At 48.4% G+C, this 21,834-nt stretch overlaps 1 protein-coding gene across 1 annotated transcript in view; it reads left to right on the top strand.

The window, feature by feature from the left end:
* The window catches only part of Disc1 (DISC1 scaffold protein), a 159,810-nt gene that overhangs the window by 112,092 nt on the left and 25,884 nt on the right, over window positions 1-21,834 (top strand). Inside the window, exon 9 of the mRNA XM_050146906.1 lies at window positions 4,387-4,447. Coding sequence (XP_050002863.1) covers window positions 4,387-4,447 — 61 coding nt within the window. The remainder of the gene's footprint in view (window positions 1-4,386; window positions 4,448-21,834) is intronic.

The raw sequence follows: 21,834 nt of genomic DNA, 5'->3' as shown, positions 1-21,834 counted from the left end.
CCCTCCAAGACCTCTCATTCAGCTCAGTCCTTCCAAATTTCGCTTATCCATCCCGCCTAACTAAGCCTGAGGCCTTGCCTCCCTCCCTGAGGAACCCAGAAGAACTGCTACCTGGAGCGACTCTCTCAGGCTCATCCTGCCTTCCCGGTCACCATGTGACGGTTCCTGTCATCAGCTTGCTTTGCTTTCTTTTCTTTTGTAACAATGTTTTTTTCTTTATTCTGTGAACATTCCATAAATGTATACAGTGTATACGGATTGTAGCCATCCACCTTTACATCTCTTCAGCTCCCTTTGGTGCCCCATCCTCTCTCCCACTTAGCACCACCCATGTGCACATTAAATAGGGGAGTGGCTCTCCTTTCTCTCCTCTCCCAACAGCCTTCAACTTGCCAGGAGCTCCTTCAATATGGGTGTTCATACTGGAGTTTTGTCTGGTTTGATCTTGTGTGTGTCTTTGGCAGGTAACAATAGCCATTACAAGTGAATGTATGCATGAGCCACACCACATCCAGAAGTCAGCATCTCATGGCTCCCCTCCCCATCTTACGCTCTTCCTACCCTCTCTCCTGTGGAGCTCCGAGGCTGTCATGGTGGGAGTCTGGAGTTGATGACCCATCTACAGCTGAGCACTCAGACTCTGCACTTGGACCAGTTCTGAGCAGCCCAACTTTCTTGAGCCCAGGGTGATGCAGTGCCCGTGGTCCCAACACAGGATCTTGTGCGGCAGCTGTGTTTTCTGGAACCGCAGAGAGAAGCCCTTTCTGTTAATATATCTTCATTCTCCGGGACCCGCATCCATTAGTTTTCCTTTCTCTCTGCAAATCTTCCCATTAGAGGAAAAGAAAGGATAATTAGCAGCCCCGGACTGAACGAGCCCTTGCAATGTTCATTGACTGTTTGGTGATGTATTCATTTGCGTCTGGCTTAAAATTCTATAAGCAATATTTAGCAACCTTGGAAGGGCAATATACTTACAGCTTCAGGGTTCTCTCTCAAGAGCCGTGTCCAGCTGGGACATATACCATGGCAACATTGAGTCTGGGCTAAACAGGCATGAAGAGGCAGTGGGACACCTGTGCCACCACACACATGACACGGATATCCCAGAAGGGTGAGCCAAGATGAATATGGACATTAAAAACTCGAGGCTTGGGCTGGAGAGGTGGCTCAGAGGTTAAGAGCACTGCCTGCTCTTCCAGAGGTCCTGAGTTCAATTCCCAGCAACCACATGGTGGCTCACAACCATCTGTAATGAGACTGGTGCCCTCATATGGCCAGCAAGGAGACAGACAGAACACTGTATACACAATAAATAAATAAATCTTTAAAAAAAAAAAACAAAAAACTCGAGGCTTGGGAGATGGCTCAGGGCAGTGCTGACCTACCGTTGAGTGTGAAACGAGCTGCGTGCGCATCAGCTTTGTGGGAAGGGTTGCCCCGGCTCTCAAGGCCCAGCACAGTTGGTTCCTTTTCATCTGCCAAGACAGAATGGCTGCAAGATTGTCTCCCTCATCTTCTGGTGTCCCTGGGGCTTCTGAACTGGTGGGTTCACTCTTCATTTTTGTACACGGCTTAATCTTCCAGACAAAACTGGAAGGCGGCTAGAGCCTTGGATATTTGAAAGTTGTCAGGATTCCAGCTTTCCCTTTGTTTTCTCATTTCCCTTCTGAAAATTTTTACTAAATGGAAGGTAAATTTTGGTCTGAGTGTCGATTATTGAAATCTGTTAACTTCCTTTGCAAAAAATAGGTCAAATGTCCCTTCCATTATTGTGTGTGTATGTATGTGTGTGTGTTTGCATCCAAATGAATGATTTTCAGCTTTTAAAAATGTGCTAGCATGCATGTGGTATACATATGTATATGCGGGCAAACATACACGTAAAATTAAAACAAATACAATTTTGAAAATATTATAATAGCTGGGCATTATGACACATGTCTTTAATCCCAGCACTGAAGAGGCAGAGGCAGTAGGATCTCTGTGAGTTCAAGGATAGCATCGTCTATAGAGCAAGTTCTAGGACAACCAGGCTTCTACATAGGGAGATCCTCTGTGTGTGTGTGTGTGTGTGTGTGTGTAGATATATATATATATCTTCACATATATATATATGTGAAATATATATATTTATATATATAAAACTGTGGTTGGTATGTAAAATAAATTTTAAAAATTAGTTTAAAAAGATAAACTATTCTTTCATTGTTGGCTTGTTGGCTACACAAAAGTCATTTTTCATATTGGCCCCTCTGGGTCCCTTGGTGCTAGGTTCTTTTTATAGTTAACTAGCACCAAGTATAGGGAGCTGTGGAGATGGCTCAGTTGGTTATGTGCCTGCTGGGAAAACATGAAGACCAGAGTTCAATTCCCAGTACCCATTTAAAAGCCTGGTGTGGTGGTGCTTGCTTTTCATCCCAGCTGAGAAGGTATGATCCCTGAGGCTGGCCTGCACCTGGCCAGCCAGGTCAGTGAGCCCCAGGCTCGGTGAAAGACCATGTCTCATAGAGTGAGATGTAGAGAGACTGAGGGACTTACCTGATGTCTACCTCTGGCCTCTACATGCATGTGCACACACATGCACATGCACACACACACAAACACAGACACACATGCATGTGTACACAGAGACACAGATACATGTGCACAGGCACATACACATACGCAGCACACACACATGCATGCATACAAGTCCATACACACAGAGGCACACATATGCATGTGCATACACACATGCATGCATACAAGTCATACACATACATACACATGCACATATGCACACATGCACACACATAAATAATACTAAGTACAATGCCTTGCATGAAATGGGTTAAACACCTGTACACTGACCAATGCTCGTAGCATGCACAAATTTACTGTATTCAATTATCAATCGGTCTCCACTTAATTTGGATTCATTAAACTAATTATCTGAAATTCATTCTAATAGTAGTGCCCTCTGAATATTGGCTTCATTGGGCAAATGGGGGACACTGTCTCACGCCTCTCCCCTAGTAAGAGCCCGAGGTCCCATTGTTTCCTTTGGCATCTCCTGAGCACCTCACCTCATTCTGGGGATCACCAGCTCCCCAGAGGCACCTCTCCTGTAGACTCTGGATGGAGACTCAGGGAGGAGGAGGGGAGTGAGAAGGGGGATGTCCTCTTCTGGGTCAGCGTGTTAGAGGTTGTGTTACTTTGGAAGCTGAAAGTCTAGACTCCATGCCTATGGGCTGGCATGTCTCAAAGGTTGTGAATGGACTCAGTGCGTGTACTGTGTGGCGCTCATAGACAGCCTGGTTCAGCAGGGAGCCGGGTACTCAGGGCTCGCAAACTCTTATACCAAACGGTGTTCCGCCCAGATGTCAGCCTCCAGGCAAGCTGGGAAGCAGAAGAAGTTGAATGTTCAAGGGGAGTCTTTGGGCTGCCAGCTACAGAAGCCTAGCGGAGTCGAGAAGTTACTCTTCTGCTGGCAGAAGTAACTTCAGGGAGGAGAGAGTTTTATGTGGTTTTCTATAATTGTTCTATTAATCCTTTCAGGAATGTCTTACAATGTATTTTGATCACGCTTATTCTTTTTTCACCCAGAGCCACCTCCTAGACAAGTTTTTTTTTTCTTTTTGCTTATGATTTCAGAGAGAAAATTTCATCATGGTGGGCCGGGCATAGCAAATGGGGTGGTTGTGTCTGCAGCCATCATGGTGGGGCAGGCAGGGAAGGAGGGGGGCGTGTCCACAGTCTTCTTTGTTAGATTGAAGAAAAAGCAGGTAGTAACTTCAAGGCCCATCCTTGGGGACATATTCCTGTTTAAGCACACTCAGTAGCAGTGTGAGCACGAGGTGGCAGAGGGCGGATCCTCACACCTTGTTGGGTCAGGAAGAAGGCTTGGAGTAGAACCAGAAGCAGATGCTACCTTCAGAGCTGGCCCCTGGTGACCCACTTCAGATAGCTGGAGACCAAGCCTTCTGACACAGTGTCCTTTGGAGGACATTTCACATCTAGACCACAATGGGGAATCTAGCATGTAACATCTAATTTATTTAACAAAATATTAGTTTGACAGCCCAGATTATTTATAAACATGAGTTCATAGCAGTTTTAGAGCTGTCTGTTTTGGAAGGAAGGTGTTATCACACACACCGACAGACCCAATGACAGGGCCTGTGTCTGACTCCAGCTGCAAAGACAGTCGGGGGCCCCTGCATGCTCGCAGTTCATGGCTCTAGGCAGCCACGTGGATGAACCCGAGGGCTTTCCAAGGCAGCATGCTGTTCTTGTTAGAGCATTGACCACAGTCCTTTGCTTTTGCTTTTAAATGAGCAGTCGTGGTTTCCCTCCGTTTGGGCTGCAGCTGCACTCACTCTCTCGTTGGGTTTTGTCTTGCAGAAGCCAGTGTGAAGGCAGCCGCTGTGAAGCGCATGGACGTGCTGGAGGGCCGGCTGCGCAGGTGAGGAGCTGTTCTGTCCTGCAGACTCCAGGGGCATCTGCTTGCTTTATTTATCGGGGATGCAGTAAGGCAAGGACTGGGCTGGTCAATCTCTACAGCAAGTTAACAAAGAGAAGCAGGAAACCGCCCTCTGCATCCCCGGGGGGAGGAGCAGGTGCTGTGCCAACGCCTCCTAGCCCAGGCTCTCCCTTGACAAAGCAAATAGATTAGAGTGTTTAAATGCATCTTGGCGAGAACACAGGGCCATTTTCACATCTTCGAACGAGAAAAGCCTCTTTGGGATACTGAGTTGAGGATTCATGCTGTGGTTTGCTTTTCCTTTCTGTGTCAGCCTCTGAAGGGGGCTTAAGGACTAGGAACCAGTTTATGCCCAGAACAATGTAGGAATGTACATTGTAGGTTCTGTTTTGAATCCCGAATCAAAACCAGCATGAAAATTCCTGGTTGCTTTTTTTTTTTTTTTTTTTTTTGAAACCCAATTAGGAATTCAGATCGGAGAAGCATTAGCAACGCCATAGCATGTCAAGCTGTTTCTGGTTTTCGGGGATGTCTACTTCTGGAAATAAACCCCAGCCAGCGGGATCTGGTCCTAATTAAGGGAACAAGTTCGACAATGTAGTCTGCTTTTCCTCCCTGGCAGCCAGTTTGGTTTTATGGAAACATCTTGCTACTATTTTGGAAATTGCTAAGTGGCTCTGGAATAGATTTGCCTTAAACCTTTGTCTGCTGGGACAGTACAGAGGCTTTTCCCTTCAGGGAGCAGGGCCAGGCATTCATCCCGAGGGCATGGGATTAGCCTCGGGTTGCAAGCCAAGTCCTTCCGCCTGCCAACTGACCTTGCCACCCCGAGACCTGGAGAAAGCGGTGGCAGAGCCAGTCGACGGAAGGCAGCTGTCAGGATCAGTCAGGAGCGTACACAGGTAGCTTAGGGGCTTGGATCTGAGGCTGGCTTTCCTGCCCTGTCATGTGCTGGGAGGGGCTTTCTGACACGAGGCTCTCCATCTTATTCCTGCTACCCTCTATTTCAGGCATGTAAGCCACTTGCAGTCATTTTATTTATTTACTTACTTATTTATTTATTTATTTATTTATTTATTTATTTATTATTTATTTATTTTGGTTTTTCGAGACAGGGTTTCTCTGTGGCTTTGGAGCCTGTCCTGGAACTAGCTCTGTAGACCAGGCTGGTCTCGAACTCACAGAGATCCGCCTGCCTCTGCCTCCCGAGTGCTGGGATTAAAGGCATGCGCCACCACCGCCCGTCATTTTAGACTCTTGGTCAGCACCCTGTTGCCCTAGAACATGAGCACTGACAGACAGACAGACACTTCCCCAGCTGCACTCTGCACCTACGACCTACCCACCCTCAGGAAGGATTAGCTGTCTTTCCTGTGTGTATTCACTCCTCCTGTATAAGGGTTGGCATGCACGTGCTGGGGCACACATAACTTGCAGGGGTCAATTCTCTTCTTATACTCAGTGGGCTCCAGGTGACAAAGGAACTCAGGTCCCTGGGCTCGTTGCCCGTGCTGAGCCACCTCACCAGCCCATTGGCAGCGTCTTTTGCCACAAATGGGAGGAAGGTCTCTGTCTTTGCAGATAGGTGGATATAACTCAGCAGGAGACATCCAGGCTGGCTCCTCGCACTGCACTGAACTGTGCACAGTTGCACTCAGGGCTCATCCTTCTACGTGTGGGCACCCGACCTGCTTCCTAGTGCAGGTTCAGACTTCAAGCTGGCTTCTCTCTCCTCCACATGCTTCGTTTTGAGTCCCATCAGCCTCCGAGGTGCCCCAGAGATCTACATCCGCCTTGCCAGTGGAACCATGGTTCTCACTGGATGACATATGACCCCCTCTGCTCTGGCAGCGGCTTTCTGCCTCCAGAGTGGCCCAACCAGCCCATTCCCTGTGTGATCTGGTCCATGCTCATCCAGGACTCAGCACAGAAGCGACTTTCTGTGGCATCCTCCTGCCACCTCCTGCCACCTCCTGCCGTCTTTTTAATATCCAGAGCCACAGCCACTGTTCGCTCTGAGAATTCTGTCCAACTTGGCAGGCCAACCTCCTGAGAAGCACCCTCAGTCTCATTAAAGGCCAGCACGCTGTTTGCCATGTGCTAAACCAACAGTTACGTAGTTTAAGAATCAATGGATCAAGCCAGGCAATGGTGGCGCACGCCTTTAATCCCAGCACTCAGGAGGCAGAGGCAGGCAGATCTCTGTGAGTTCGAGGCCAGCCTGGTCTACAAGAACTAGTTCCAGGATAGGTTCCAAAGCTACAGAGAAACCTGTCTTGAGGGGGAAAAAAGCAGTGGATCAGTAGCAGTTACCTCTTGAAACTCATTTATTTTTATTTTCTGTGTACGGGTGTTTTGCTCACATGCATGTCTGTGCAGCACACAAGTACGATGTCCACAGAGGCCAGAAAACTTCTCTGTATTCCCTGGGACTAGAGTTACAGATGGTTGTGAGCTGCCTTGTGGGTGCTGGGAACTAAACCTGGCTTCTCTGGGAGAACATCTAGTGTTCTAACCACTGAGCCATCTCCCCAGCCCCTGAAGCTTTATTCTTGGCTGCTAAGGTTAAAACTCAAAGCATCCCATGTCCAAACCCATTTGCCTCAGCATCCAGTCTGATTCACAGCAGAATGTTAAAAAGCAAAACAAAGCCACTCCAAGGAGCCTCACCCACTCCCCGTTCCCCTTCAGGCTGTTTCAGAGGTGACAGCTCGGTGGGATGTGTTAGTTTAGCTCTTTTCCCCTTGGGGCTGAGCTCTGCTTTAATTCCCATCTTCTCAATTATCACATATTCTCTGTGAGCTTTTCCGCAGAGTCAATGGTAATATTTAAAGAATCCTTGCTTTCGCCTGTGGTTTTCTGAGGCGGTCTCTTTCTGTAGCCTAGGCTTGCCTTCAACTCAAGGTCCTCTCACTTCAGCCTCCCAAGGGCTGAGATCAAAAGTGCTCACCACAACTCTTCTTGGCTCAGAGGTTTTTCCTTTGGGGCTAGAGAGATAGCTCAGTTGGTGAAGTGCTTGCTTTGACACCGTGAGGACTTGTGCTTGGTCCCTAGACTCCAGGTTGACTAAAGGGACTAGCTATGGCCATATGTACTTGTAATTTCAGCGCTCGGGAGATGGAGACAGGTGAGTGAGTCCCTGGGAGTCACTGGCCAGCCATATTGGAGTAATTGGCCAGTGAGAGGTGCCCCCACTTCTATCTATCTATCTATCTATCTATCTATCTATCTATCTATCTATCTATCTATCTATCTATCTATCTATGTATCTGTCTTCTATCTATCTATCTATCTATCTATCTATCTATCTATCTATCTAATCTCCCCCCTTCTTCCCCCACTCTCAAAACAAGATGGGTAATACCCAAGGGATCGACGCAGAAGTTTCTCTCTTTCTTACCCTTTCTCCCCTCTCCTCTTTCCCTCTCCTCCCTTTCCCCTCTGCCCCCTCCTTTCCTCTGTAGATGAAGTACATTTGTCATAACAATCTCACCTCTTATGTTGTAACCACTGCGGAGGGGAAATCCTTATTGTCCAATGAAAGACTGGTCCCTCTGGTTGTCAGGGTCAGTTCTCACCTGTCCCTACCCCAGGGTGCACACGCTGGCTTTCTCTATGCGTCTGCGTGGAGTCCATTGTGTGATGGTTGGGGAACACTCTACCTTTCCAGCGGTCTCCACTCTCTCTGCTTTGTTTGCCTGGAGCTGGATCTGAAAGCCTTTGCTACAAACCATCAGGGCACTTCAGAGGCTGCTGGTTTATTTTTCTGCCCTTGCATGCTACTTCATCTCTCAAGTGTTTACTTGAGGGCGACTCAGACTTTCAGAGTCAAAGCAGCAAAGACCCTGGCGTCTTCTCTGGATGTGAGGTGCTCAGAAGCCCCTGTGTGTGCCTCTGGCTTGTGGTAGGAGCACTCAAGAACCCAGGTGTCTTATCTGAAATTTATTTTGAAATAAAGAGCTCTATGACTTTTCTCTAGAGCAGAGGTGATTCTTTCTTAAAAACCTAATGTTTACCTACTAATTTATCTGGAAACTTCTACATGAATGCCCTCACAGGCAGTGGTAACCGGGAAGGTTACTCAGCTAACAAATCCCAGGAGGGTTCAGTAGCGGTGATCAGGGCTTGAGAAAGCCATGGACTATCTACCAGGGCTCCTGGACATGTTTCTCAGTCACTCACACCAGCAGTCTGCCTTCAAGCAGAGAGCCCCCAGTGCTGGCAGCCAGCCGAATGGGAGCTGTGGGCCTGTAGCCAACAGTGTCCTGAGCCTCACATGGTACTCAGAGAAAGGCCTAGTTGTACCCCACAAGACTCCCAGAATCTGTCACTCACTGACATAAGCCAGTTGCCTGCTCTCTGGCGGTAACTGCAGCAGTTGTTTCCAGAGGAGCAGGGAGAAGGTTCTGGGAGGTTCTGGAAGGTTCTAGAATTTCTGTCTCATGCTTCCATTTTACTAGTTGATATTTTATATCTATTAGTATCACATATATCCAGCAGTACATGCACACCACATATGAAGCAAATCCTGGAGGGCGTGCTCAAATGACTTGACTCAATGGACTTATGCTGAAAAGAGAGGCCTGTGGAAGAGAATGGTGCTACTTTCTAGGCAAGGGAACTCCCCATTTCTGGTCTGTTTGTCTTCTCATCAAGGAAGGAAGAACAGGAGTTGGTCTTGGAAACGAAAAGAGGGCAGAGGGATTTTGAACTCCGGGTGGTCATTTCCTGGTGCCTCCTGGTGAGAATGCAGGGACCAGTTCATATCCATCCCAGCACACAGCTGCCAGCGGTTTACAGCCCTTCTGGCAGATCCCACTACCTGCCACCTAACAGGAGTTTGGCATAGTGGTGTGAAGTCCTTTGAGGTCCCTCAGATGGGTTCTGTATTCTGAGCCATGCAAGTTCCTCAGCACCTGGAAGCATCCCTTTGAACCCACATCTTTCTTCCTAGTACTATGGTGGAAATGAACGTACACAACAGTGGGGAAATACAGAGCTGGCTGCCCCAGGAGCCCGTCACCCCGACAGAGGAGAGGAATGCAGGTGTGGGGATGCCTGACAGCCTCAGACAGAGGGAGCCTCCGTTCTTTCCTGTTCTGTGTCTTCTCCCACCCCTAGCGGGAACTCTCTGCTCAGCTGACTCTGTCGGACCAGAGCAGGCCTAGGGTACAGGCTGGAGGAGGCGGCGCTCTTTTGGCTTCTAACTTGGCCGAAGTTCATCTTTCTTGCAGGGTATGGCTGATCCTCTGTCACGTGGCCCTGGCTGACTTCCGCTTCCTCTGTCCGTCCTGTCACCTGTCCGCCTCTCCCTTAGCCTCAGATTACACAAGACTGTGTCCGCTTCCATCCTTGAAACTGATGGCTGCAATGTGCACCCTCAAGTCCGGGGTCAGACTGGAGGAGTTGTCCAGGCAGGGACTTGTGAGGGAGCCTCATGGACCACCTGTCCTGGTTGCTGTGGAGAGCGGGGTAGTGAGCAGTGGCTGTACACTAGACAATACATCTCTTCAAGCCGCCTTTTTTTTTTTTTTCTTCGAGACAGGGTTTCTCTGTGGTTTTGGAGCCTGTCCTGGAACTAGCTCTGTAGACCAGGCTGGTCTCGAACTCACAGAGATCCGCCTGCCTCTGTCTCCCGAGTGCTGGGATTAAAGGCGTGTGCCACCACCGCCCGGCCAGGTGCATTTATCTGTGTGAGGGTGTCAAATCACTTGGAGCTGGGGTTACAGACAGTTATGAGCAGCCATATGGGTGATGGAAATTGAACCTGGGTCCTCTGGAAGAGCAGCCAGTGCTCTTAACTGCTGAGCCATCTCTCCAGCCCTGAGAAGACTTTTTAATGACTCAAGGAAGCATTGAGACCGCATGATAGTTTGATTTGATATTGTGATGTGAACCTGTGATTCTGACATGGGTTCTAAGATCCCTGCTGCTGGGGGAGGCTCTCAGACACTCGCTCTAGAGCTGTGTTCTCAACCTTCCTAACGCTGTAACTCTTTAACATAGTTCTTCATGTAGTGGTGACCTCCCCAACCATAAAATTATTGTCAGTGCTACTTCATAACTATAATTTTGCTTCTGTTTTAAATCATAATGTAGCTATCTCACATGTGACCCCTGTGAGAGGGTTATGCGTCCCCACAGGGGTCACAACCCAGAGGCTGAGACCCATGGCTCTAGATGGTGGGCATTCCCAAGGCTGTCAGTGACCCTCGTGCACGTCGCCTGTGAGCCTGTGCCACTGCCACGGCGAACACAGGGCTGACACAGCATCACGCAAGCGTGGGGTTCTGTGAGTCAGTCTGCTCCCGCTTCCTCCTGCCTGCCCTGCTGCCTGCCTGTGTCACACGGCTGCTGAAAGAGCATCGGTGATGAAGGATGAGACCCAGAGTCAAAGATACCAGGCTCCGTATCCTTACAGCTTGACATCACACAGGATGGGGCTCTAGATCCCTCACCATGGCCGGCTCAGGTGGAAACTAGTCCCGTTGCTTCTGCTTCTGCTGCTGCTGCTGGTGTTGCTGGTGCTGCTGCTGCTGGTGCTGGTGCTGCTGCTGCTGGTGCTGCTGGTGCTGGTGTTGTTGGTGCTGCTGCTGCTGGTGCTGGTGCTGCTGCTGGTGCTGGTGTTGCTGGTGGTATTGTTAGTGGTGTTGCTGGTGGTATTGCTAGTGGTGTTGCTGGTGTTGCTGCTGCTGGTGATGGTGTTGCTGGCGCTGCTGCTGGTGCTGGTGTTGCTCGTGATGTTGCTGGTATTGCTGGTGTTGCTGGTGATGTTGCTGGTATTGCTGGTGTTGCTGGTGGTGTTGCTGGTGTTTGCTGCACCAATGCAAAGATGACATTTCTGGAACTCCTACAGTTGTATGTTTTTTTTTTTAATATTTATTTATTTATTTATTTATTTATTTATTATGTATTCTGTCTGTGTGTATGCCTGCAGGCCAGAAGAGGGCACCAGACCCCATGATAGATGGTTGTGAGCCACATGTGGTTGCTGGGAATTGAACTCAGGACCTTTGGAAGAGGAGGCAATGCTCTTAACCGCTGAGCCATCTCTCCAGCCCTGTATGTGGTTTTCTAATGTTCTAAAGGAGAGCGCCCCAGCCTCATCCATCATGAAACTCAGCTCTGCGCTTGTGTATGAGGTTATAGGCATGTATCAGCATACCTGCCTTTCTGGGGGGTTCTGGGGATCCGACCTCAAGTCCCCATTCTTGTGCCACAAGTGCTTCACCCCCTGAGATGGTCCTCCAATCCCTTAGCAGTGAGCTGCACTTAGCAGTGAGCTCCAGGAGAAGCCATTAAGCCTGATGACCTGAGTTTGACCCTTGGGACCCACTTGGTAGGAGAAAACCGATTTCTTCAAGTTGTTTTCTTAACCTCCACATGTAAATCGTAGCATATGCAAGTATGTGTGGGGGGTATGCGCACGCACACACATGCGAGCACACACACACACACACACAAATAAATAAATGTGATTAAAATTTTTAAGTCTCCAGTAGAAATCATATCATTATTTCCTGGACAAAGCAGCTACACGGAGCCATCACTCCGAGTTATTCCCTTTATCGCTCTATAAATTCGACAGTAAACAGTGCTGTGGGTTCCTCCGGGGCTCACAGCCACTGCCTTCCACAGGCGCAGGCCGGTAGGCTGCTTCAGACAAGTCGAGCCTGTCTTAATTGACTCTTCTGTGTATTTCTTGATTCATTGCTCTCAGCGGAGCTGATCTTGTTCCGATGATGGTGTTTGTCAGTGCTGGCATTACGGGATGGAAGTGGCCCCAGAGGCTGGCGGCGGCACAGGTGTGCTCATTTGTGTGACTCACTGGAGTGTGAAGGAGAGATGTGTTTTTGGAGGGTGTCTCCCACGCCTGCTTGTCAGGTCTCCCCTGGAGTCTGCCTGACTCTGTCAGTTAAGTGGCTACCGTGGATCCTTTTGATAAGGGTGGGGGTTGGCCAAGTTTAAGTCAACAGTCTCAGAGAGAGCATGGTCCCATCTTGGTTTTCCAGGGTGTCAGCATCCAGGAGGGGCTTTTTGACATTGTGACATAGCATTTTCATCTACAAAGTTGACTGTCAAGGATCCTGCCCAAAAATGATATCAAAATCCTCTTGTGTTTTAAGTAAGTTTCCAGTGTGTTGGGCAATACTCTCAGCTACCCTTGGCCACAGGCGGCATGCAGGCTGCAGGTTAGATACACCTGGTGGGCATTTATGCAGAAGCCTGGAACCTGAAGATCCTTTAGTCCGCCTAAGAACTCTCTTAGAACAGCCAGTGGACCGATGTCCAGACAGTCTAATCCCAAGAAAGATGGTGCTCGTTTCAGGTGGGGTTCAAGGAGTGGTCCACATATCTTGACTTCTTACAGTGTTTATGCCGCTGGCTTCTTAGCTTTTGACCTCCTGACCCCTCACAATTATTAGCACCACCAGGTGATCTCCTGGCTGCTGTCGTTTTGGTTGTTTTTTTTTTGGTGGATGCCTCCCTCCCCACTGGACCGTACAATCAAATGTGAGAACAGCCTGCTTTTCGTGCGAAAGTCACAGGTTGCAGCCATAGGGTGATGAGTCTTTCCAGCATGAATTGATGGACTCTGGGGTCCTTCAGTCCGCTAAACCCAGAGAAAGACAAACCGCAGAACTGTCTCCAAACCATGGAGAGACAGCCCTGCGAAGAGCTGGATAAACCCTTCATGGTCTCTGGCTGGAGAGAACAGAACAAAGCATTGGTCCAGCGCTGTGCGCTGTGCCATTGGATATGGTTTACGTAACCTTGCACAGAGGCCGCAATGCCACACCCCACAGGCAAAAGGGCAGTGGGACACCTGGCTTTGCCTAAGAAGCTTAAGATCTCATGGCTGAGAGGCAGAGGAAGCCCAGCATCCTCTGATGGGGCAGAGAGGGCGATCATGGCTCGTGCGCCCTCCAGATTAGTAGCGTGTGCTCAGCACCAGCGGAAAACACACAGAGGGATAAATATTTGCTTGAGGAATGTCTCTCTGACACTTGGAGGTGCGTCTCCCACCTCCGAGAAGCCAGCCGCCAGCCCCGTCAGCCCCGCATTAGAATCGGAAGAAAACGATCCCCACAGCAAGAGACCCGTCGTTTGGTACATCCAGCGGAGATAATGTGGCCAGCGTGCAGTGGCACTGAATACTGATAAGGATGTGACAGGCCACGCTTAGACTTGATGTCACATTCAGATGGTAGCTGAGAGATGAAAAGCAAACAGAAATTAATCCCGCTCCAGGAATCTCATACACATTCACTTAGTGCTTGCCTTCCGCTCAGCAGTCTGCCTCCTGTTCTCCCCATTAATAACTATAATCAAATATCCATGATCGCTTTCCACCAACCGGGTAATTGCTCCTGCTTCCTCATTTTCTGGGATGGGCGATGTGTTCGCAAGATGGGGCCGTTGTGTAACTGTTCTGCCCGTGTGAACTCCGGAAGTCAGCCATGCCCTGCAGCTGTGGATGCCAGCCCACTTGCTCTCTGTGGAGGGAAGGAAGGAAGGAATGTTATTGTGCTATTTTTAGACTTCAATTTAGATTTCAGCCGTTATGATACTGTGTGCCTGGATAGATAGAGATGTCTGCACACAATTCCTTGGTACAATTGTGCGTCTGCCCTGGGCTCCGGCAGGTCCCAGATTTCATCTCAGCCTGTTGCCCCGGGGATGCCCTGACACACTGACCTTTTGTTCAGCGGAGACCTGCTGGGTCCTAGGGTGATGGCACCTCCTGCACCTGCTTTTCCCTGTACATGTGTAATGGGTGCCCCACAATTCTGTGTAAATAGACTCGGTTCCTGGTTATCTTTGCATTTTGGAGATAATTTTCCAGAGGTGGTAGATGGAAGCTGCACCAAGAGGGTTGGTTTCCTTCCTCACAAACCAGACGGGTGTGGGCACTGGGGTGCCTTTGCCTCAACTGTGGTCGGAGGCTTTGGAGCTGAGCAGAACTCCCTAGGTTTTCAGCATTGCGAACGAGTTTGTGAGAAACTCCAAGGGGATTTACGGACATGTCGGATGTACCCACCTGAGCCTGTGTGGGGTCGTAGGTACTGTGTCAGCACCTGGGCCAGTTCAGATCTCTTTGCATTTGAAGCTTGTCGGTACTGGGACACAGTGGCTATTACTCACCAGTGTCGCAGTGTGTCCCATAGGGGGCGCCAACGCTGACATCACACACCACCCCTTTGACACACAGGTCAGAAAATTGGATTCCAACAAGATTTCCCAAGTGACTCAAGGTGGTCTGTTGATGTGGGAGTGATTTCTTATTAATAAAGAAACTGCCTTAGGCCCCTTGATAGGCCAACCCTTAGGTGGGTGGAGTAAACAGAACAGAATGCTGGGAGAAAGAGGCTGAGTTAGGGAGTCACCATGATTCTCCCATTCCAGACAGATGCAGGTTAAGATCCTCTCTGGTAAGCCACCTCGTGGGCTATACAGATTATTAGAAATGGGTTAGGTCAATATGTAAGCTAGCCAATAAGAGGCTATACAGATAACGGGCCAGGCAGTGTTTAAAAGAATACAGTTTCCGTGTAATTATTTCGGGCACAAGCTAGCCATGCGGGCGGCCGGGTGCGGGGGACGTGGTCCTGCCGCTCCTTCAACAGTCTGTATGCACATCAATCCCCTTCCACTTCTTCTCCTTTTCTTCCTCAGCTTTACCCTCCTTTTCCTCTCCCCTTCTTCCTCCTCCCTTCTTGTCCTCTCCCTCCTCTTCTCCCCCATCTACCTCCTCTTTCTCCTCGTCCTTCTCCTACAAATTGCAAACCTTTAAACAATCTGCTATGGTCTGACTATCTATGGTATGTCTCAGTTAAAATCCCGTTCCTTAATCTCCAGGGCAGTGGCCACCAGGTGTAGCCCTCATCATGATGATGAACATTAGTATCCTTATGAAAGTGGTCCTTGCTTCTCCCGCCACATGAGGGATGCAGCTAGACAGTACTATCACGAGGAGTTGTTCCCTTACAAGACACCAGGTTTTCTGGTACCTTGATCTTATTATATATATTCAAACCTCAACACATGCATGCATACATATATTCACATATATCTACAGATGTCAGTTTTGTCCTTTTCAGTTGCTTAGAAAAGTTTCTGCCATTTTAACATTGTGCAGATAATTTGATAATAGTGTTTGGTTCTTGAGCAGCTGAGAAGCCAACTAGAATGGTCTATCCCTTGTTTACTCTGAGACTTTAATTTTTAATGTAGTCGTTCCGTAACAGTTCCTCACCAGGAAGGCCTCCCTCTGGTGACCTTTATGAGGACGGATATGTTTCCAGCTTCCCTCGGTGTTTGTTCAGTTCGTTAGGTCATTCCTGAGCACCCGCGGTGAGTAACACCTTCCTGGGATTTAAAGATGGGAGCATGAAATATTCAGGAGCCCCTTTAAATATGAAAAGGAAGGCATGTGTCTGACCACTGGAATCAAATGCGATGTGGTTATATTAAGAACCCTGCCAGATGCCATATGGTTCAGAGGAAGGCAGCATGCTTGAGTGTGGATTTTGGGGAGATATGTGTGATAGGGGTTTTGATATTGACCTTGAAGAACTGGTTAGATTTTAAAATAATAATGACAGTGTCAATAATAATAATGAAAGTCATAGTAGTAGTAGTAAGAGTTATTGGATTCCATGACCTGCATGTGAAGGTGAGGACAGATTTTATTTATTTTATTTTTTATTGATTTTTATTGAGCTCTACATTTTTCTCTGCTCCCCTCCCTGCCTCTCCCCTCCCGTTCAATCCTCTCCCATGGTCCCCATGCTCCCAATTTACTCAGGAGATCTTGCAGGACAGATTTTAAGAGTCACCTCTGTTCTTTCACTGTGGGTTCAGGGATCAGACTTGAGTCATCCGGGGTACGTTGCCAAGTCCCATTTTACCCGCTGACCAGTTAGGGTTGGGATTTAATGAGAGACAATTTGAGAGAGTAAAAGGCACAAGAAATAACCACTTGTCGTTAGAAACCATGTGTCTCTCCTGGAAGGGTGAAAGGGCCATTCTGATGGCATCCGAGGAACACACAGGAAGTGGTAGAGAAGGGTCCAGAACAAGCACACGTCCAGCGGATGTCTCCTGGGTGACCCTGGAGCCTGCCAAGTTGCCAGGCATCTGTACCTCTCACAAGCTGGTGGAATGGGAGCACCTGAAGGCTGGGGTTCATATCCTAAACCAGGATACTTAATACTTCCTCCTTGAAACTGTCCGTCCAGTTACATCCCTGCCCCACTACACAGTGGTGACAAGTAAAAACACACACTGCTGTCCTAGTCAGCTTTAACTCTCCACTTGGCATATCCCAAATTCACCTGGGAAGGGAGTCTGAATTGAAGAATCGCCCAGATCAGGTTGGCCCATGGGCATGTCTGGGAGGGATTGACTTGATATAGGAGGGTCCAGCCCACTGTGGGGAGCCCCATTCCCCAGAAAAAAATGGCCATGGGCTACATAAAAAAGTCAGCTGAATTTAAGTCTCAAAGAGAGCCAGCAAGCAAACCTTCTCCTTGGTTCCTGCTGTGCTTCCTTGGCTGCGAGTGACTACAGGGAGGTAACACTGTAGGAAAAGCCAGCAGGCCTACCTTTGAGTGCCTTCCCAGACTTCTCCACAGTGATGGACTGTAAACATAAGCCAAATAGATGCTTCCTCCCTTAAGTTGCTTTTGCTCAGTGTTTTATCACAAGAACAGGAAGGGAAGTAGGGCTCCTGTTTCTGCACATTGTTGCTAATCTGCAGCTTTGGAAGTGTTTATGCCACCCATGGCTGGCTGGCTTTACCATAATAAGAAAGGGAAGCCAGCCATGCTTGTGTGTGGGTTCAGAGACACCTGGACTCCTTCACCAGCATAGCAGAGCTCTGCTCCAATGCAGCACTCTGTTCTGCTCACAGCTGGTGAGGCATGGATATGGGGGTGTCTTAGTAAGACAGACCCTCCCCCAAGGGCGTGCCTTCAGGTCACATGCCAGCAGTAGCCATCAGATGAGGTTCCAGGGCCATTGCCCATGGTCCATCCAGCCCCGTGTCTCCAGCATGGACAACTGTCTCACAGGGCAAGAGTCTAAGAACTACTAGGTGGAAACCATGTGACCTTTCACTAAAGCCGACATGCGCTCTGTGGACAAGGTTAGCCCAGATCCCAGAGAGAGGATAAACACTGGATTGTAGGAATGGCAGGGTTGAAAGTATGTTTTGAAACCTCTGTGATGTAGTCTGACTACTACAATGTGAGGTTGTTTGGGAACTAAATGACGTAATGACATAATATACCCACAGCGCCATCCAGTAACTGTGGATGTGGGGGCTTAGTCTGGATTGTCAATTTGGTTGGATTTGAGAAGTGACTAGGAAATTACAATATACTTCTGTGCTGTGGAATAATCCTTCTGTTTATTGTGAATATATGTTGCTGTGATTGGTTTAATAAGCAAACTGGCTGGCCAATGGCTGAACAGGATAAAGTTAGGTGGGAAAGTCAAACTGAGAATGATGGGAGGAGGAAGGGTGGAGTCAGAAGAGTCGCTGGCCAGATGGAGAACAAATTAGACACACAAGCCACAAGTCTTGGTGCAGCACATAGATTAATAGAAATGAATTTAGCCGTAAGAGCTAGTTAGTAATAAGCCTGAGCTTATTTGGGAAGCAGCTGTGGGTTATTAGGGAGCAGGCAGTTAGGACAGGAAAACTCCGCCTATACCTGTGGGCATATCTGTGAGGGTGTTTCTAGAGAGGAGACGAGCAGCCTTGAGTGTAAGCAGTTCCATCCTGTAGGCTGGGTACATCCTGGAAATCTCAGCACTGGGAAGGCAGAGAAGGGCAGATCCCTGGGAGTTGCCGGCCAATCATTATAGCTGAATCGGCAAACCCCAGGTTCAGTGAGAGACCCCTTAAAAACCAAGATGGACAGTGACTGAGGAAGGCACTGGAGGTTGATCTCTGGCCTCTACATGTGTGTACAGATACACACAAAATAAAATAAGATTAAGCGTCTTCCTTAGGAAGTAAAGGACAGGCCAGAGAGATGGCTCAGTGGTTAAGAGCACTGACTGTGTTTGCAGATGGTCCAGGGTCAGTTCCCAGCACCAATTAGGCAGCTCACTACTCTCTGTGAATAAGTCCAGGGGCTTGGATGTCCTTCTGGAGTCATTGTAGACACCAAGCATACACGTGGTTCACAAATATGCATGCGGACAAAACACCCATATACATAAATTTAAAAGATTTTTAATTAATAAAAAAATAAATCAAAGAATAAAACTTGAACATTTATAGTAGTGGCATTTTTCACTCATTGGAGACTAGGTTGCCCAGGGAGTAGAAAGAATACAGACACAGGCATCAGTGGCTTCTGTTGAGAGTTTAGAGCCAGCACCCTTCTCTCTGGGTGGATGTTTTCCTCTATTATGGGTCTGTAAAAGGACCTGATTGTTATTATTCATGTCGCTGGTGACCCAAGGCTGCCTGGGTCCCCTGAAGGGTGGGAGACAGACAGATATGCCATGCAGAGAGAGCTTGGGTATAGAGTTAATTTGGGGGGTGATGGAGGAAGGTAATTGGTTAATTATAATAAACCAACTGCTTGGCCTCATAGCTTAGAACATAGATGGGAGGAGGAAACAGAATAGGATGCTGGGCGGAAGAGGAAGTGAGGTCAGACTCTGCTCTGCTTCCAGAGGGACTTAACAGCTCTGCTCTCTGGAGCAGAGACACCAGGATGGACGGAGGCTAGAATCTTCCCGGTAAGCGCACCTTGGGGTGCTTTCACTTAATATGTGAGATGGGGTCGTGCAGGTGCTAGATAGAAATGGGTCAAGTAGTTAAATGAATACAGTTTGTGTGTTGTTATTTCGGGCATGAGCTAGCCAAGCGGCCGGGGTGTTGGGGACGCAGCCCCGCTGCTCATATTTCAACGGGGGGGGGGGGAGAAGAGAGAGAAAGAAGAGAAAGAAGTGGGGGAGGGAAGGAGGGAAGGGAGCGAGGCAGAAGCTGCTGCTCCAGAGGAAGGCTGAACTGAGAGAGAGAGCTAGAGAGGAAGCAGGAGATGTGTTTGCCTTCACCTGAAGCAGGAGATTGGGAGTGGGCAGGACTTGTCTCTTAAAGGGATAGGATACCTAGGTGACAGGCCAGGCCAGCAGATTTACTTTGACAACACTGATGGTTTTCAAAGTTTCCAGAGAAACTTGTTCTGTTCCTTTAAATGAGAGTCAATCAGGAGAGGTGGGTTAGTGACAAGATTACAGACATCTGTGCTAGAACTCAGGGTCCCCAGTTTTTGTTTTTGTTTGAGACAGTATCTCACTCTAGCCCAGGGTAGTCCAGAAATCATTACGTAGTCAAGGCTGGCGTTGAACTTACTATAATCCTTCTGCCTCAGCCTCACAAGTACTGGGGTTACACCCATGAGCCACTATGACCGGGATGTTCTACTTCCTCAGTAGAGAGGCAGGCAACCCCCCCCCATCCCTGCATGCCATCACCATCCCCAACAAAGCATGGCCACTCTCAGTCCCCCCAGGAGTCGGGCATGGTTGTGGTTGATTGATTTGTTAGGCCTCTTTCAGCTTTTGAGAAAGGAAGAGCAGGGCTGGGTCTCAGGTCTCTACCCAGAGCAGGCACTGAGGTTCAGGCCTCTAAGCAGCCTCGTTACTGCTCAAAACATCATCCCTGCTCTCAGGCAGCTGGGTGGCTCAGAGCCGTTCATTGGTAAAGCAATTTTTGTAAATGACCCAATTTCTTTCCTGGGCAAGAAGAGCAGGCATCTCACCACTTCCACACCAACCATGACTCCCTTTAGTACAAACAGATGCAAGGAGCAGATGCCTTAGAAACCCAGCCCTTAAAGATATGATCACGTTATCTACAAGGGACAGTGCCATCTCACAGCTATATACGTGAATTGCCGCATGACTTGCACCTCTGAAACTGGCACCTAGACTTTGGCTCATGTGTTCTAGAGAGAGCTCGGGGCCAGTCCCACATTCATTCAAGCAGGAGACACACTGTATTCATCAATCATCGTGGCATTACAGGAGTTAACAAGGGGAATTGTTGACTTCTTTCCTTGGGAGCCAAAAGAGACCTGCAGCTTACCCCGTGATTCCCACTGGCCCTATCCCATGATCCCACTGGCTCATAGGGCTCAGGAGCCACAGAGAAGCTATCACTGCACTGGGCCCCAAGCTGGAAAGCACGCTAGTAAATATCTTCAATTTAAAGAGGCAGGGAAGAAGGAAGACAGAGGCTCTATATTAAGTGTGCTGGAGGATAAAGTTATCAATTCTGGAAATTAGTCTCGTGCCAGCCTAAGAAATATTAAAGATCACCAAGTCCGATAGCAAGCACATAGGGTTTTGAAATTCATTTCCAGCTTTTTTTGGTATATTTTAAAGTATTTAATACTTGGAGATTTAAATGTACAAATATAGGTATGGATATGGTTAGAGAATTGCTCAGACAAAAATATAAACTCTTAAGAACCTAAATTAGAAGATTAAGAGAGCAAGAGTAGAAGAAAGGTCAGAAAGAGAAAAATGAGGCAGAGATTCAAGAGAAGCAATAAAGGGTAAGATAATAAATCCACAGAAGGACGAAAGAGATGTAAAGATAGGACCAGAGCCGATGGAGGCGAGACTGAAGATCAATGCCAAGGATTGATGACACAAAGGGAGCGTCTTCAAACAACTAATAAAACAGGGTCTTAGTTACTGCTCTGTTGCTGTGGAAAGACACCATGACCAAAGCGATGCATAGAAGAAAGGTTTTATTGACTTACAGTTTCAGAGGTGAGTCCACCGCCATCAAGGAAGGAAGCATAGCAGCAGGCAGGCAGGCCTGGGGCTGGAGACCAGCTGGGAGCTCACATCTGATGAGAGAGAGAGAGAGAGAGAGAGAGAGAGAGAGAGAGAGAGAGAGAGAGACCGAGAGAGAGAGAAAGACCGAGAGACAGAGAGAGAGAGACAGAGACAGAGACACAGAGAGAGACAGAGACCAAGAGAGAGAGAGAGACCGAGAGAGAGACCAAGAGACAGAGAGAGACAGAGAGAGAGACCAAGAGACAGAGAGAAAGAGAGAGAGAGAGACCGAGAGAGAGAAAGACCAAGAGACAGAGAGAGAGACAGAGAGAGACAGAGACAGAGACACAGAGACAGAGACACAGAGAGAGACAGAGACCAAGAGAGAGAGAGAGAGACCGAGAGAGAGACCAAGAGACAGAGAGAGAGACCGAGAGAGAGAGAGACCAAGAGACAGAGAGAGAGACCGAGAGAGAGACCAAGAGACAGAGAGAGACAGAGAGAGAGACCGAGAGAGAGAGAGACCAAGAGACAGAGAGAAAGAGAGAGAGAGA

Source organism: Alexandromys fortis, unplaced genomic scaffold (assembly GCF_014885135.2).
Source record: "Alexandromys fortis isolate MF-2015 unplaced genomic scaffold, M_Fortis_MF-2015_v1.1 scaffold_12, whole genome shotgun sequence".
Taxonomy (NCBI): Eukaryota; Metazoa; Chordata; class Mammalia; order Rodentia; family Cricetidae; genus Alexandromys; species Alexandromys fortis.
The sequence above is the reverse complement of the archived record's forward strand: the minus strand, read 5'-3'. Positions and strand labels throughout refer to the sequence as shown.